The sequence below is a fragment of the Narcine bancroftii genome, chromosome 1 (genome assembly GCF_036971445.1).
Source record: "Narcine bancroftii isolate sNarBan1 chromosome 1, sNarBan1.hap1, whole genome shotgun sequence".
In the NCBI taxonomy this organism is placed as follows: Eukaryota; Metazoa; Chordata; class Chondrichthyes; order Torpediniformes; family Narcinidae; genus Narcine; species Narcine bancroftii.
In genome coordinates this window covers 114857609-114874636 of record NC_091469.1, presented here as the reverse complement: position 1 = coordinate 114874636, position 17028 = coordinate 114857609, and the positions used below count along the sequence as shown (strand labels likewise).

Below are 17028 nucleotides of genomic sequence, written 5' to 3'. Positions count from 1 at the left end.
AATGATTTAAGAAATTTATATAAATTATTTGCCTTTACTTAATAAAATTGTTTGAAGATTTGAAAAGGTGGAATATCCTATCTATTATTTTAGTAGATAGGGTAAATTGTGTTAAAATTAGTAGTTTTCCAAGAATTCCATATCCCAATTCCTCAAAATGTCTTTTAAGGTTTTCACTGTTAGGAAGTTTTTATGGAAAGGAAAAATGGCAAAGGTTTCTTTGGAAAAACTGACTTGGATGTTTGAATTGGGGGGGCTTACAACTTCCCCATTTTAAGAATTATTATAAAGCTGTTCAATTTAGATTTATTAATGCATTGTTTAGTTTACATAAAATTCCTGTTTGGGTTAATATAGAATTTAATGAGATAGGAGAAATAAATTTACAGGATTTTATGTATAAATGGAATTCTAAATTGTTAGTAGGAAATAGAGAAACACCTATTTTGAAACAACTGATTGAATTGTGGAATAATTTGACAATGAAATAGGTATGAAAGTTTTCTTTGGCTTGGCTTCGCAGACGAAAATTTATGGAAGGGTATGTCCACGTCTGCTGCAGGCTCGTTGGTGACTGACAAGTCCGATGCGGGACAGGTAGGCACGGTTGGAGTGGTTGCAAGGGAAAATTGGTTGGTTGGGGTTGGGTGTTGGGTTTTTCCTCCTTTGTCTTTTGTCAGTGAGGTGGGCTCTGCTGTCTTCTTCAAAGGAGGTTGCTGCCTGCTGAACTGTGAGGTGCTAAGATGCACGGTTTGAGGCGATATCAGCCCACTGGCGGTGGTCAATGTGGCAGGCACCAAGAGATTTCTTTAAGTAGTCCTTGTACCTCAAGGTTTAATATCTCAAAAAATGCCCCTTTGTCAAAATAGACATTCCATTTTCAATAGATAATCTGTTTTTGAAGACATGGATGCAGATGGGTATTGAGAAGATTAAGGATTGTTTTGAGAATGGGAAATTTATAACGTTTGAATGAATGAAGTATAAATTTAAAGTTGTTATTATCAAGTTAAAGCTTTTTTGTCTCATAAAATAGGTCTGACATTGACATTACCTAATCAAAATGAATTGGAATTACTGATTTGTAATAATAATGTAAATAAATTTATTTCTGTAATGTATTATTTACTTCAAAGGAAATCCCCCAAAATAGGGGTGCATAAATCGAGATTAAGGTGGGAAGTAGATTTAAGTCGACAAATAAATGAGAAAGATTGGATGGAATTATGTAAGAATAACATGACAGCAATTATATTTAACCCCACAAAAATTAGATTAAATTCTGCTATATCAGATTTATTTCTTAGGTGTGGACGTGAGATCGGAACATTTTTGCATTCTACTTGGAAATGTCCTAAAGTCAGATATTTTTGGTTGGAAGTAGGTAATTTTTTGGAATGAATTATGGGGGGTCAAGTTCCCACAAGATCCGATGTTATTTTTATTGAGTAATATTATGGTTATAAGACCTCATTTAAAATTAACTATGCATCAAATTTAATATGTGCAAATTGCTTTAGCACAGTAGTTCTCAACCTTTTTCTTTCGACTCACATACAATTATCTATCAGTGCTCTGTAAGGGATTGCTTGAGGTAGTATGTGAGTGGGAAGGGAAGGTTGAGAATCACTGCTCTAGATCCAATTGTTACTGAAATATTTTGCTTGAGTAAAATTGTCATTGGCCCATTTCCTTTGGAGTTATGAAATCGTGCACATAATGAGTCAATTAGGTACAATTAAAACGTTGGTTTCCAAACTTTTTCTTTCCACCCACACACCACCTTAAGCAATCCCTTACTAATCACAGAGCACCTATTGCATAGGGAATACTTAAAGTGGTATGTGAGTAGAAAGAAAAAGGTTGAGAACTACTGCTTTAGGTGTTTCTAGGAAATGCATATCAATATCATGGAAGTCAGATATAGATTTTGGTCTGGAAAGATGGCACACAGAACTTCGTAGTTGTATACCATTAGAGAAGATTATGTATAGTTTATGAAATTAATATCACTTGTTTTTGAAAATATGGCACCCATATTTACATAATGTGGTTTGTATGTCTAATGAACTATCTGAAAACCCTCACTTCTTGGTTACCTCCAATATTAGAATTTATTCTCCAGTCCTTCTTTCTTGTATCTTTTTTCTTATCTTTTTTTTAAAGGTCTTGGGGGGAGGGGAGGGAGAGTAGGTTTTAAAAAAAATATATACTACGTTAACTGCAAAAGTCTTTTTTTTTAAATCAAGATTGCCACTCTTCTTGCTTTTGAATTGAATGAAGAGGCTATGACACATTCTATTCAGTCTTTACTGTATACTGCAACAAATCAAACACCTCATGAATGTATGTTTGCTTTTCCTAGGAACTGTGACGGACTGGCCAGCCTGTTTATCTGAGCCTGGAACCATGCTGTTGAAGAGCCATGCTCGGACGTGTAAAATGGACCCTCTAGTCTAACCAGTTCAGTTACTGCATACTAACCCCAACTATGCTCATGTTAAATTCCCAGATGGGAGCACTGACACTGTACCCCTAAGAGATCTGGCCCCGCCTGGTTTACCCCTTCCTTGCACCCCTACTCAGAGTGAGCCTAAGAGATTGGACTCACCCCCTCACTCCCCCCCCCCCCAACCTGTGACCCCTAGTAAGCATTCAGATGGTCATGCTGAGGCTCCACTGCCTCACACTGGTGATTCTGGAGCGGGTCCAGAAGTCAGACCTTCCCGCATTACAGACCCAGGACCTGTATCAGTTCCAAAGGTTGCAAAGCCTATAAGGCCTGCACCTGTTCCTCTGAGAAAATCAACTAGAATTTGTAAACAACCTGAGAGGCTGCAGTATTTATAAAACATCTCATTATATTTTGATTGCTTTGCTAGATACTGCCATATTTTGGCTGTTAAGAGAATTCTCAATGCCAAATATGGTATCCATGTATTACTTGCTTAAATTTTACCTAGCAGTTGTCCTTTTGCCGGGGGGAGACTGTGGTGAATGTCTGCCCAGCTGCCTGTCTCACCTCTGGCAAGCCTTGCTGTACTAACATTGGCTGTGCATTATCTCTACCTTTAAAAACACTCCCCTTGGGTATAACTGTGTCTGCACCCATTGTTCCATTATTGTACCATGAGTTTCTGCTAATAAAAGCCATGATTATTGTTTGACCACATCGTCTTTGTCTACTTCATCAACTGGCACTTCAACACCCTACCCAATCTCTTTTTAATTTCTGACAATCTGTTTCAATTAAATGAGTCTCGTAAAAAAGCTATATCTACTCTCATTTTTAAAATGTATGTCAGCTTGCTTTTCCTCTTCACAGTTCCATTTATCCCATTAACATTAAAACTTAAAGAGCTCTGTATGTTACTCATTGATATTTAATTTAATCCATGTCTACTGATCTTTCCCCTTCACCTCGCTCCTCGCACCTCCTCGACAATTTGAATATTTATTATCTACCCTGTTAAGGGACATCCTCTTCGGCAATCCAGGTGAGAAAAAGAAGAAAAGGTTATACATAGTCAGTTTACATTTACAGCAGTTATAATAGTGAAAAAAAATAGGATAATAAAAAATCCCTATTAATGATGTTTAACTAATACACATTACCCCCCTCCATTTTAGAAGTTGCGTCATCTGCTACAAATACATACATGACTCGATTGTTGTCAGTCCACATCACCTCTAACCTCGCCCTCTACCCCACCCCTCGGATGTTTTCCATTAATCTTTGATTTTTGCAGAAAATTGAAAACCCACTCTTTAGTAATCAAACCATTTTCAAACTCCCTCTTGCTGATTAGATGGCAGTGTGTCCACAAATTCTTCTGCATGGACATGATCTGTGAAGAACTTGTTTTGTCCTCCTTGCAAGAAAATCTTCAAAGTGGCAGGTTGATGCAGAACAAATCTGTAAACTTTTTGTCATAAGGCGTGTTTCAGCATATTAAATTCTTTTCTTCTCTTCAGCAATTCCAAACTTATATCAGGAGAGAAAAATATCTTGATTCCATGTAATTCCAGTGAACTTTGTATTGCTCTAGCTCCTTGCGCTGCTCGTGTTAATATTTTCTCTCTATCTTAATAACAAAGACATTTCATCAATATAGATCTTGGTTTCAGATCTGGTGGTAGCCAAGGTTTCAAAGCTCTATGTGCCCTTTCAATTTCAATAATATTTTCAAATTCATCTGGTCCCAAGACCTCTGGAATCCATCAATGAAAAAATCCTCAAGGATCATCACCTTCTTTAAGGCCAACAATTTTAACATTATTTCTTCTACTAAAGTTTTCTACTTGGTCTAATTTTCCCCAAAATTGGTTCTTTTCAATAGCTCCTGCATCTGTCCCATCTTCCCTTTTCACCATTCATTCCTGTACCTCCTCCATACCAGCCTCTACAGTTTTAACTCTTTCATCCACACTATCCAATTTATTTTGCATTTTATGTAAAATAGCCAAGTATTTCTTCATCTGTTTATTTGAATTTTTCTTGCCTGCTCTCCTCTCTCAGTTCTTAATAGTTCAACATTTGTACAATCTTCTTCCTTTAACATTTTAGGTTTCTTACCCTTGTCTTTGGAAACTTTTACTTGCTTTATTTATTCCTCTTCTTGATCTTCCTCCTCCTCATCGCTGGCCTGTGATTCATATAAATAAATGTCTTTTTATCTCAAAGTTGATACTTGTCGGAGCCAGCAAAAATGCTGCTGGTACCAGCGACATCTTGGAATTCTTTGACATGCATGTGCATTTTGGCATCTTCTTCTTCGACACCATTACCCCGGAGAAGCAGCTGCGATGGCATTGTGGCGCATCTAATGGCCCCTGTAGTGGCCCGATTCACCCAGGAGCAGCTCTTACACAAATTCTCGGATCCATCAAAATGATAGGCCTTGTTTCCTTCTCTTGTCGATGTTCTCATTGCATTCCCAATTGGCCAACAATGCTCTTTCCTTTCTTAGATGATATTTTTAGTTCATTGTAAAGTAGTTCATGAGCAGTTTTTAAACAGTTTTGGTTTAAAGTACTTCGCTTATTTAGCACTTTTTTAAACTAATTCCCAGAAGAATTAGATTTCCACTGCCCGACTCCAACACATCACTTGACCACCCCCCCCTCCCCAACCCAGGAATCTCCTTGAGCATGCACTCCTATTTTCTGTTGCACATCCAATGGACTTATTGATTTCAACAGGAAGAAAAAACCGTGTGTGTGTGTGTGTGTGTATATAAATATATCTTTAATGGTTTTAATACTCTTTAATTATGCTCTATTATTTTTAAATTCAAATGCCAAACATTAAATTGAAAAGAAATTTGACGGTTGGCGAGGTTGTGGGTAAGACCTCAGTATCTTTCAGGGACCTAGAGGCAGGTTCTGCTTGAAGAGGCTCTGTGCTCTGCTGGATTCTGCTGGCTGTTTGGAAACTAGCTATACAAAGGACCACATTTGCTCCAGGAAAAAGGCAAACTGTGAGCTTGCGTGGCTTGCTGCTCAGTGGAAGGTCCCTAATATTTAATATGATTCATAGCTTTCTTCAATAACTTCTCCTTTCAACTAGTTAGTATTCACAGATCTCTTACCTGGAGCTCTGCACCATGTGTGAGATGTACGGTTTGTCTTTAAAGCTACAGGGATCAGCTGCCAATTTTTACATCTGTATGCTGCAAGAAGTAAAACAGTCATAAATCCGATAAGCAAAAGAAAATGACCACATATTAACATTAACACAACAATGTTACTTTTTGCTTGTCCATTTAAAAATCTCTATTTTAATACTATAAATTGTAAACAATTAATATAAATGAATAAATGCATTAAAGTTTATAATGACTTAAGACAACCAGATTATTTTGTGGTTGATCATTGACCAATATTGACAGAAAAAAAGTTCAAAGGGCTGCATTTGTTAAATGTCTACATATTGGATGGAAATCTTGCATAGAGCTGATTTTAATCCTAACCCATCCTTCTCTCCCTCCCCCCCCAAGAAAACTGTAGATGCTGGAAATCTGAAATAAAAACAGAACATTTTGAAAACACTCAACGGGTCAAGGAGCATTTGATTAAAAAAAGAAAAGTTAACATTTTGGATTTGTGACTCATGTTGGCACGTTAACTGCATTGATGAAAATTCACAAACCTGAAATTAGTTTCACTTTCCACAGATGTTATTTAATCTCCTAAATTTTTCTTGCATTTTCTATTTTGGATTTTAATCCTATTGCCCAAAAACATCATCAATTCACATCAGTCAGATTACTCATCTGCCCTCAGTATGTATCCTGTTGACCAACTTAACTGTTTTGTTAAAGTAACAAAGCTGTCTACAAAAAATGTTGGCTGCGTCTTTCTTTAAACATACATATCCAGATGTGGTGACTGAATACGACTTTATAAGATTAGCGAAAGCATTACTGAAGGGTAGCTCCCTCTCACTATCATTGTAACTTGTGGCCTTGATGTGATCACACACAAAAATATCCATAGGTTGCTTCACATGATAAATCAGCTTAGTACATTTTATTCTTTGAAGTTCATTTAGGATTCTGGCAACAGCAGGAAAGAAACTGTAGTTGAATCTGGTGGTGTGCAATTTCATACTCATGAATCTTCTTTCCACTGAAAAATGGTGAAGAAAGTGTGACCGAGGTGGGACGAATCTTTGAATATGTTGGCCTACTTTCCAAGGCAGTAGGAGTTATGCAGAAAGTAGATGGAGAGGAGGGGTTGCGTTTAATGGCCTGAGAAACCTCTGCAGTTTCTTGTGGTCTTGGGAAGAGCAGTTCCTGTATGACACTGGGATGCATCCAGCGAGGATGCTCTTAATGATGCACCTGTAAAAGCGGTTAAGGGACATGGTGGTCTTCTGAACTTCCTTTGGGTATTGGTGTGTTTTCTTGGTCATTGCATCAATATGAGTGAACCAGCACAACTCAGTGGAGATGTTTACATCAAGGAACTTAAAACTCTCTATAATCTTCACCTCATTCCCATAAATGTGAACCAGGGAGTGAGCTCCACCACTTTTCCAGAAGTCTTTAACCAGCTCCTTGGAAAAGATGACATTGAGGGACAGGTTATTGTCCTGGAACCAAGACACTAGACCTATCTGATTTGTTGTTGTTAGAGATCTCGCTTTCGATGGTGGTCTTTGTTTAGGATGGAGTTGGAGCAATGTTTAGCCATACCGTCATGGGTGTACAAGGAGTACTTAGCTTTGTGGGATCCCAGTGTTGAGGATAATTGTGGAAGTGGTGCTGTCACCAATCCTCATTGATTGCTGCCTGTGGGATAGAAAGTCATGGAAGAGTTGGGGGAGGGGTGCTTGGTCCAATGTAATGGAGTTTGGAGACGTATTTGTTTGGTATTATTGTGTTGAAGGTGGAGTTTTAGTTGATAAATTGTAGTCTAACATAGGTGTCCATAGTTCCAAGGCTGAGTGTAGGGCCAGGGAGATGGAATCTGTCATAGATCTGTTACAGTGGAATGCATATTGGGTGTGTCGAAGGTGTCTTGTAGACTGGAGTTAATGTGAACCATGACCAGCCTCTTGAAGCACTTCATGCTGGTGGACATCAGAGCCACCAGTGATAGTCATTTGGGCCTATCACCAGGTCTGGTGCTACCATTAGGTGAACTAGGCAGCCGTCTAAAGCGGAGATCGGGGGGGTGGGGGGATGCAGTCAGAGCTTGACAAGCTCAGCTCAAGTGCCCCGACCAACACGCAGAAATCTGGTAAGGCTTTAATTTTTTTTTTGAGGGGGGAAAGGTGCTGTCTGGTAAGTGAGGGGCTCAGGGAGGACAACGGGATAGTGGCTCCCCGAGTGAAGGGGTCAGGGGTGCAAGATCTCACTCACCCCTAGCCACATTGGATTGGTGCTGGGTTGCTGAAGCTCAGTTTGTCCCTCGCTCACTCCCCAGCTCCCTGGTCTCTGCTCCCCCCCACCCCCCAGTGATCTCTGCTCTGCTCCCCCCCCATCCTTGCTCCTCCCTGGCCCCTACTCCCTGGCTCCTGCTTCCGCCTCCCTCCCCGGACCCCCCCAACCCACTCTCCCCTCCCTAGTCCCCCTCTCCAGACTCTGTTCCCTCCACAGTACCTATTCCCTCCCCTTCCTCTCCTCAGTCCCCATTTCCACCCCCTCACCCCACCCCGGTCTCTGCTTCTCCCGATCCTTGTCCCCATTTCTCACTCCCCGGTCCCTGTTCCCCCACCTCGCTTCTCCCACCCCCCCCGTCTCTGCTCCCCTCACCCCCCTGCTTCTCTCCCAATCCCTGCTCCATTCTTTCCTCCATTTTTCAAAGGTCCCCGGCCGTCCCCACGCACCCCCCCCAACCTTGGAGCTCCTGTTCAACACTAAACCCTGGGTGGATGGTTCCAATTCCTGCAGTGACCCTCTGAATATTCGCAGGTAAAACTAATTTTTTTGGGGGGGGGGGGGGATGCAAGAAGTTGGCCTTGCCGAGGGTGCAAAATAGTCTGGCACCAGCCCTGCCTGTCACTACATTCTTCTTTGGCACCAGGGTGATGGTGGCCTTCTTTTAGCAGGTAGGTACTTCAGCCTCGAGGAAAAAGTCATTGAAGATATTTGTGCCTGCCTGCTTTTGTCTCCACAGATTTTATTTGACCATCTAGGTATTTTGAACACTTTTAATCAACATTTTTTGTTTATTTCAGAGTTCCAACATCTACACCATTATATTTTTGAACTATTTTTGTTCAAGTCTGTACTTATAAAGATGAAGGATTTTGATTTCAAAATGTTGGGTAGAAATTTTAAGTGGAAAAAAAAATGTTGAAATGAAGAGAAAAATCATAGCAGCAACAGGTTCCAAATTAATTACATGTAAAAAAAAAACACAGTAATGTGTCACCTTAAAGGATATTACAAGCAGAAATAGCTCACCAATCACACATCATAAATTCAAATAACAGCACTGGCCTGCATTCAGTTGTTATGAGGTGGTAGGAATAATTGGTAATGAAATTAGCAGATGCTCATTATTTTATATAATTCAGCTCTGCCAACATTGGAGTAAAATATTTATTTGAATGTTTAGCAGAAAGAGGGTAGTGTTTTCTGTTGCATGCTATCTAAAATTAACAGCTAAAGATAATGCAAATTTATTTACTGCCAAAGATATATTAACAACCATCAGTGCTTCATGAATTTTTTTCCATGCTATTGTATAATAATATAGTTATGTAATAAAACTATAACATTAACTATTATTGCACCTGAGCTGGAAGACATATTAATTAGCTTTGTCAGCTCAAAAAGTCCTATTTGTTTCTAGGCTGAAGAAGTAGGAAACAATAGTTAAACAAAAGCAAAATACCGTCAAAATTGAATATTCTGAGAGAAAAAGCTAAAAACATTAATCTCAGCAAACACCTTTTGTGGGGGTGAGGAGACAGAGAGAATTAATTACCTTTCATCAGCATTGAAACATTAAAAACAAAGCATACTCTGGAAAGTGAAAAGATTTTCAATAGGAGTAATTAAATGTGATAAACTACATCACTGAAGCTTTAGATGTTAATGACATGCTGATACTGAGCTCTTAAATGACATACTTTACCATTATCGGAAAATACCAAGTTCTCCCCAACTTCATTATCATTTGGGCTGCTTCCAGTGTCACAGTAGTAAGTAATAATAATGCCATTTAGTGTACCATCCTCATTAAATCCCACCTACAATAAAGTAATAAAAATCAATAAAAAACCTGCCTCGTGCACACCCAAGATGGCAGCACCTATGTTGGGTAGCAGTCACGAGGGGTTGCGGACTCAGGGGAGTAGCTGGGCCCCTGAAATAAGAGAACACCCCCCATTGAGACGAAGCGTGGGAGAATACCCTACAAGGCGGTGACAATGGCAGCAGACCAGCGAGGGGCTCAGCGACTGAAGGACCCGACTAGACGATGACAAGGGCAGCAGACCAACAAGGGTCTCAGCGTTTGAAGGACCCATGTTGTGGATGACAAGAAGAGGAGTTTAGCAGCTGAGGGACCCACAAAGGCTGTGGGCAGGCAACCAGCACAGGGTGCTGGAGACTAGCTCATGGGACCAAGGAATCAGAGCCGGGATTCGAGAGGGTGTTATGGTAAGGAGGATTCCTGAAGGGCCTTGGGCATTGAAGGCTTCCTGATCAAGTCAGAAGTTTGGATCTGGGGCTTGGGTGGTTGATGAATAGAACAGAAGTCTGTGAGGCTGCAGAGGCTGTGGAAGCACGAGAGGTGAATCTTTATCAGACATGATCACAATGGAAGGTGGCACTGGCTCAAAGGGCTGAATGGCCTACTCCTGCAACTATTATCTATTGTATATTATCTTTATTAACTACAGTTCGGCACTTAACACCATCATTCCCTCAAAACTGATCAGAAAACTCCAAGGCCTGGGAGTTAACACACCACTAGATGCAATTACTGGGTCAGGTGCGCAGGTTGCTCCTTTCAAATCGCAGGCGGACCTACCTGTTAAATTGGCAACTCGGCGATTTATGGGGGCATCCCATCCCTGTGATGATGTGGTGAGTGATACATCACACACTCAGAGGAACTATCAGCTGTCAGCCTCCCCCCCACCACACTGGCTGTCAGTAGCCCCCCTCCCGTCAGTCCCACACCCCTGTCACTTGCCAACCCTCTGACAATCTCAACCCCCCCTGACAATTGACACACCTCCCGTCAATCACCACCCACCCCCGTCATTTGCCACTCCCCCCTTCAGCAACGTGTCGCTGCCGCACAATTGGGGGGTGGTATGGTTGTTTCTGCGACATCCTGCTCAGGTTCATGGCAATGGCTCAATGTGGGAGTGCAGGAGCAATGGCCTTCTTCATTATCCATAATCCCCATGCCATTGGAACCGCTCTCCCAGCGCGGATCCAGCAGTATGGAGGATTATGGGTAAGGAAAACAGCCACTGCTCCCACATTGAGCTGTCACTGTGAACCAGTGCGGCGATCACAGCAGTGGCACATCATGGTCCCCCCCTCTCTCTCCCCCCCACCTCCCCACAGCAGTGACCTCTCTTTCCCACCTCCTCCCCTCACCGTGACCTCTCTCCCTTCCCCCCCAATTGCAGCAGCGGCCTCTCTCCCTCCGATCGTGGAAGCGGCACCTCAGCCAGGGGTTTACCTGTGAAGCATGCATGCAAGCGTCGATGTCACCAGAGTAACCTGGTCAGCCATTTCCCTTTTCAAACCACCGGTTTGTTTTATTGGGTTCCCTGTCCACCTCTGAGGTAGGTCACGGACCCTGTTGGACTCTTTCAAATTGCCACATAACTGGGTAGCTAATTGTTCAAATTGCCCAGTTAACCCCATTTTACATGGCAGTTTGAAAAGGCCTATTGTGTAATTGGATCCTTAATTTCCTCACCTCCAGACCACAATCAGTGAAGATTGGTAGAATTTCTCCTCCACAATCTTTATCAGTACTGGAGCTTAACTTCCTGCTCTACTCACCTACGACTGTGTGGCTCCGTACAACAATATTGTGCATTTTATTGATTTTCTTATTTATTCTTTCTATATTACACAGTCAATTTGTTTACATTCGCTATATATTTACAGTTCTTTGTTTGTTCCCATCTTACACTGTATAAGGTTGTTTTTGCACTACCAATTAGAGGTAATTTTGAAGCTCCCGCAGGAAAAAAAAGAATCATGTATGTACTCTGACAATACATCTGAAATCTGAATCTGAAGTATGAATCCATGGGCAGTGTCTCTGAAAGGACCCTCTTTTTGTTCTCTTTCTCCTATTGGTAGGGGCATTCAGCAATGTTCTCAAGATGACTCTTTCCTTGCCTTATGGCAGACATTTTTAATGTGGTATTATGTGATAATAAAAGGAACCTTAAAAACATTGTATTTATAAGCATAGTTTGTTACAACAGATTTGTAGATGTCAGACTGGATGACCTGTTTATTCACCAAAGTATGTGAATGATGCACCACTGTTCAAAGGGTTTTGGTGTACAGTAGACAACAAATCTATTCGTTTACAAGATGGATAATGACAGAATGTATCCACTAAAATGGCAAGGATGAAGGCTGTGAGTATCTGTCGACACCCCATACAGGTTTGAGCAACCTGTAGAACAGGGACAACAATGTTCTTTTTAACATCGGCAAACCCACGGAACTACATGCCCAAGATGGTGATGCCCATGATTGGCAGCTCAGACCATGAGGGCTGTGGGCTCCAGAGGAGCAGTTGACTGATGCAGGGTACCAGAGCAGGTGAAACTCATACCATTGCAAAGGAGGAGACTGAGGGAAGATCTTACAGGGTAGGAGGCCACTGCAGCAGATCAGCGAAAAACTTGGTGGCTGAAGGATGCATACCAGGCTGTAGGAGATTGGCTGGTGGGAACCAGGTATCAGTACCTGGGATTTATGAGGGTGCTGGTGACCAGCAGTGCCCCTGAAGGGCCTTAACAGCTTTAATTCGGAACCAGTGACCAAAGAGGGTGACTTGGATGCTGGAGCTTGGGTTCACTGATGGCAAAGACAGGAGGCTGTGCAACTATGGAGGTTATGGGAGCACATAAGGTAGTGTCATCAGAAAAAGTGATGGGATGCACGGACACTCAATGTCTCTCAAAGGACTTTCTTTTTCTCTTCTTGGTTGGGGTGTCAAATTAGTGGTGTCTTTTTGTGCCTTTACAGGTAAATAAAAGTAGCAAGATTTTGTGCATTATGTACATGACAGCAAAGGAACCAAAAGAAGAATAATTTGATTCTAGCAAAACTCTTCCGTCATACACAATACAGTATTTAAGATTTAAAGAGTCAGGAAAAAATATTTTTATCAAAAATATGACATAATCGTGGAGCAGATGATAAGCACGTAGGAACATTTTAAAGAATAGCCAACTGAATTACAAAGTGCAAATGGAAAATAAAAACAAATATCTGGAAACAGTCAGAAGGTCAGACAGCCCTTGTAGGGAGGGAAAAACAGAACTAATGTTTCAGGCTAATTCATCAAAATTGTTCCAAAAGGAAACATAAAAAATGTTAACAGTTTCTCAGGCAACTGATGCTACCTTATAAAAATTGAGGTTATCAGGATTTTCCATTTTTATTTCACATATCCATCATCTGTTCTGTATTCAAGGCTCTTTGACGGGAGTTTGTATGGATTAAATTATATTCAATTCAATGCAATGTAAAATGTTCAGAATGCAGGACAGGCAGACTATTCCTATCATAGTTGTGCATAAGTTTCCCATGACATTAGATGGTATTTCCATTGCAAATGTAACAAGATTTCAGATTTATTGTCAGAGAACATACATGACATCACATACAACCCTGAGATTCCTTTTTCCTGCGGGCACAGCAAAAAATAAACTGTACACAGCGTAAAATACGTAAACAAAGAGCTGTAAACAAATTGACTGTGCAATACAAAAAGAAAATCAATAAAGTGCACAAGTAAGAGTCCTTAAATGAATCTCTGATTGCATTTGTTGTTGAGGAATCTGATGCAAGGGTAGCAGCTGTTCCTGAACCTGGTGGTGCAGGTCTTGTGGAACCTATACCTCTTTCCTGATGGCAGCAGTGAGAACAGAGAGTATGGTCTTTGATGATTGCTGCTGCTCTCTGATGGCAGCGTTCCCAATAGATGTACTCAATAGTGGGGAGGTTTTTAACCTGTGATGTCCTGGGCTGCGTCCACTACCTTTTGGAGGGCTTTACACTCAGGGCTCTTGGTATTCCCATATTAGACCGTGATTCAGCCAGTCAGTACACTTTCCACTGCATCTTTGTTGAAATTTGCCAGGGTTTCTGATGCATGCCAAACCTCTGCAAACTACTGAGGAAGTAGAGGAGCTGATGTGCTTTCTTCACGATGCCATTGGTGTGTTGGGTCCAGGAAAGATCCTCCGAGATAGTGACTCCCAAGAATTTAAATTTGCTCACCCTCTCCACCTCTGATCCCCCAATAATCACTGGAGGTAGACCTCTGGCTTTCCTTTCCTGGTCAACAATCAGCTTCTTAGTTTTGGTGACATGGAGTGCAAGGTTGTTATTGGTGCACCATTCAGCTAAGTTTTCAATCTCCATCCTGTATGCTGATTCATCCCTTTTCTTTATAAACCCCACTACCATAGTATTGTTGGCAAATTTGTAGATGTTATTGTCGTACCGAGCTACACAGTTGTAGGTGTAAAGTGAATAGACAAGGGGGCTAAGAACGCAGCCCTGTGGTGCTCCAGAACTAATGTAGATTTGGAGGAGAAGTTCTTACCAATCTTCACTGATTATGGACTTGAGGTGAGGAAATTTATGATGTACTTATGCAGTGGGGTGTTAACTCCCTGGTTTTGGAGTTTGGTGATTTGTTTTGAGGGGATGATGTTGTAAATGTCATAATGTAGTTGATATAGAGCAGAAGCAACAAAACAGCAATTTTTAAAAATCCAAAATATTGGGACAACATTTTGAAAAGAGGTTGATCTAAAATTGTTATTTTTTAAATTGTTTATGGGGATCATTAGATTAATCTGAATTAAAAAAAAACAAACTGCTGGAGGAACTGAGCATGTCCGGCAGCATGAACATTTTGGGTTGAGACCCGACATGAAAACTGAGAGGGGAGAGGGGAGGATCTGCAGCCATTTGTGTCTGCATTTCTGGTTCACAGAAAGCCAGCAAATCAGACAAAAGGCAAGCCTTCTACAAATGGGAACATTTTCTTACCTTGTATCTGACAACATAACTATGCCGTTTTCCAACTGCTTTCATGTTTGTACTCAGATCCATCATGCATCGAACAGGTCTGTAAGAAACAAATGTGGTCATACATAATGCAACACAACTTAAGAGAACCTACTTGACTAATGAAGCAAACTTCCTTAACACACCACACAGAATATTCCAAACTGTGAAATCAACTCCACCTTTTTGCTCTCAGGGATAGGTTCTGCAAAAATATTTCCTAATTTCTTAAAGACAATGAAGGGTCTTATTGGACAAATTAAGCAGATTAAAAGACCGAAATGTTAACAAGTTCACTGAACTATGAAAGCCAGCACACTACAGTTCTAAAGTAAAAGAAAAAAAAGCTGGAGGAGTTCAGCGGGTTGACCAATATCTACAGTATTAAAATGTGTTTACACGGGTAGGAAGTTGAGTTTTGTCGTTCTTCCAAAATTCCTTTGATTTTAGAACAGTACCAGCAGATTGAAAGATAGTTCTATAACAGATATTCAAGATAAAAGAGGAAATAGTGAAGCATGAACCAGCGAGCATGACGTTAACTGTCAGAATATTTCTAAATCTAATTCAGGACATGTGAAGGGGACACTTGAAAAAACATAATTTTGCCAAATGCCATTAAGATTTTAAAAATATATATTTAATTGTTTTTATCATTACAGAAAAAAATGAATAAAACATTAATCAAATATCCAGAGCCAATGATACAAAAAAATATTTTTTATTTTTCTCCTCATCCCCCGTCCCACCCAAAAGTAAGAAAAGGAAAGAACGTAGGAACATTGAAGAACATAGGAACATTGGAAGTAGGGACAGGAGTAGGCCAAAAATGGCCCATCGAGCCTGCTCCACCATTCAATAAGATCATGGTTAATCTAATTTATGACCTAACTCCTGTCACATTTGTGGCCCGAAATGTGAAGTTAATAAAACATTAAACACAAGTTTTATCAGGTAAACTTCTCAGGGTCTTTATTTTTCCAGTTTCCTTTGTTCTCCTGCTTGTGTTCTTATCTCTCTCTCATACCACGTGACTTCCGGTACATCTCCTACATATTCATTATCATGACATCCCTCCTTTAATCAGAAATAAACTTTACCTTCACTTACCAATATCCCTCGGAAACATACAAACATTGTAACTAATGGTAATACTATAACTCAACTACATAAAATTTACTTCCTACAGCACTCATACATGCACTGTATGACATAAGATTAAAATACTGTCCCAAAGTTCTTATTAAAACTATGGCACAAAGTCTTTGTATCGTTTGGGCGCTTTCCGGTTTCGTTTCGGCCTGCCTGCGATATTGTCGTAGCTTCTCGGTTGTTCACTCTCGGCGTCAGAAATACTGCTCGCCACGGCTTCGGGTGTTTCTGGCGCTCTAGTCACTTCATCAGGAGTGCTGGTAACTGCCTCTGGAACATCATCAGGTCTCTCAGTTTCAGCATCTCGTATTGGCCTTTCAACCTCTTTGCTCGATGTATCTCTGGACTGGTACCTTTTTACACCTGATACATTTCTCTTATACAGGACTCCAGTCGGAGACTTGACTGTCACCATACTGCCACTTCTGGATACAACAGTATAGGGTTGATGGTAATAAGGTGTGTCTAGCTTACCACTAGTTTCATGCCTCACTAGAACATTATCTCCTGGCATGATGTCTGAGTACTTGGCTCCACGTTTCGAATCTGTGTACAGCTTTGCTGCACCTTTCTTTTCAGCATCGTTGTCCCTCATCTCCTGGTCGTCTCGGATTTCCTTTATTTCTGGCATTTTTGTGCAGATTTTTCTCCCAAAAAATGCTTCTGCAGGACTTTTTCCAGTGGTTACATGAGGCGTTGCTCGATAGACAGCCACATAAGATAGCAATGCTTCTCGCCAATTTTGTCCTTCTGCGTGTGCAATCCTCAATCGTTTTTCAATGGACTGATTTTGTCTCTCTACTTCTCCATTGGCTTGCGGACATTTCGGAGTTACTTTATGATGGTGGATACCTGTGGTCCTCATGTATTCCGTAAATGTCTCTGAAATGAATTGTGGACCATTGTCAGAGTACAATGTAACAGGTAATCCATATCTTGCAAATATCTCTCCTAATGCTTGTATTGTTTTTTCAGTGGTTGTGGACTTCAACACCACGTACTCATAGTATCTGCTGTAGTAATCTATCACTACCATAATTGATTCACCCGTCGGTAAAGGTCCAAGAAAATCAACAGCCACGTCGATCCATGGTCCTGTCGGAAGTTGCGTACTCCGGATCGG

At 40.8% G+C, this 17028-nt stretch overlaps 1 protein-coding gene across 2 annotated transcripts in view; it reads right to left on the bottom strand.

Moving 5' to 3' along the window:
• The window catches only part of LOC138762909 (xanthine dehydrogenase/oxidase-like), a 223412-nt gene that overhangs the window by 65372 nt on the left and 141012 nt on the right, over nt 1-17028 (bottom strand). For both annotated transcript variants that reach the window (XM_069936426.1, XM_069936420.1), the window contains 3 exons: nt 14736-14814; nt 9592-9706; nt 5592-5672 (listed from right to left, as the gene is read on the bottom strand). In XM_069936426.1, the coding sequence (XP_069792527.1) occupies nt 5592-5672; nt 9592-9706; nt 14736-14814 (275 nt within the window). The remainder of the gene's footprint in view (nt 1-5591; nt 5673-9591; nt 9707-14735; nt 14815-17028) is intronic.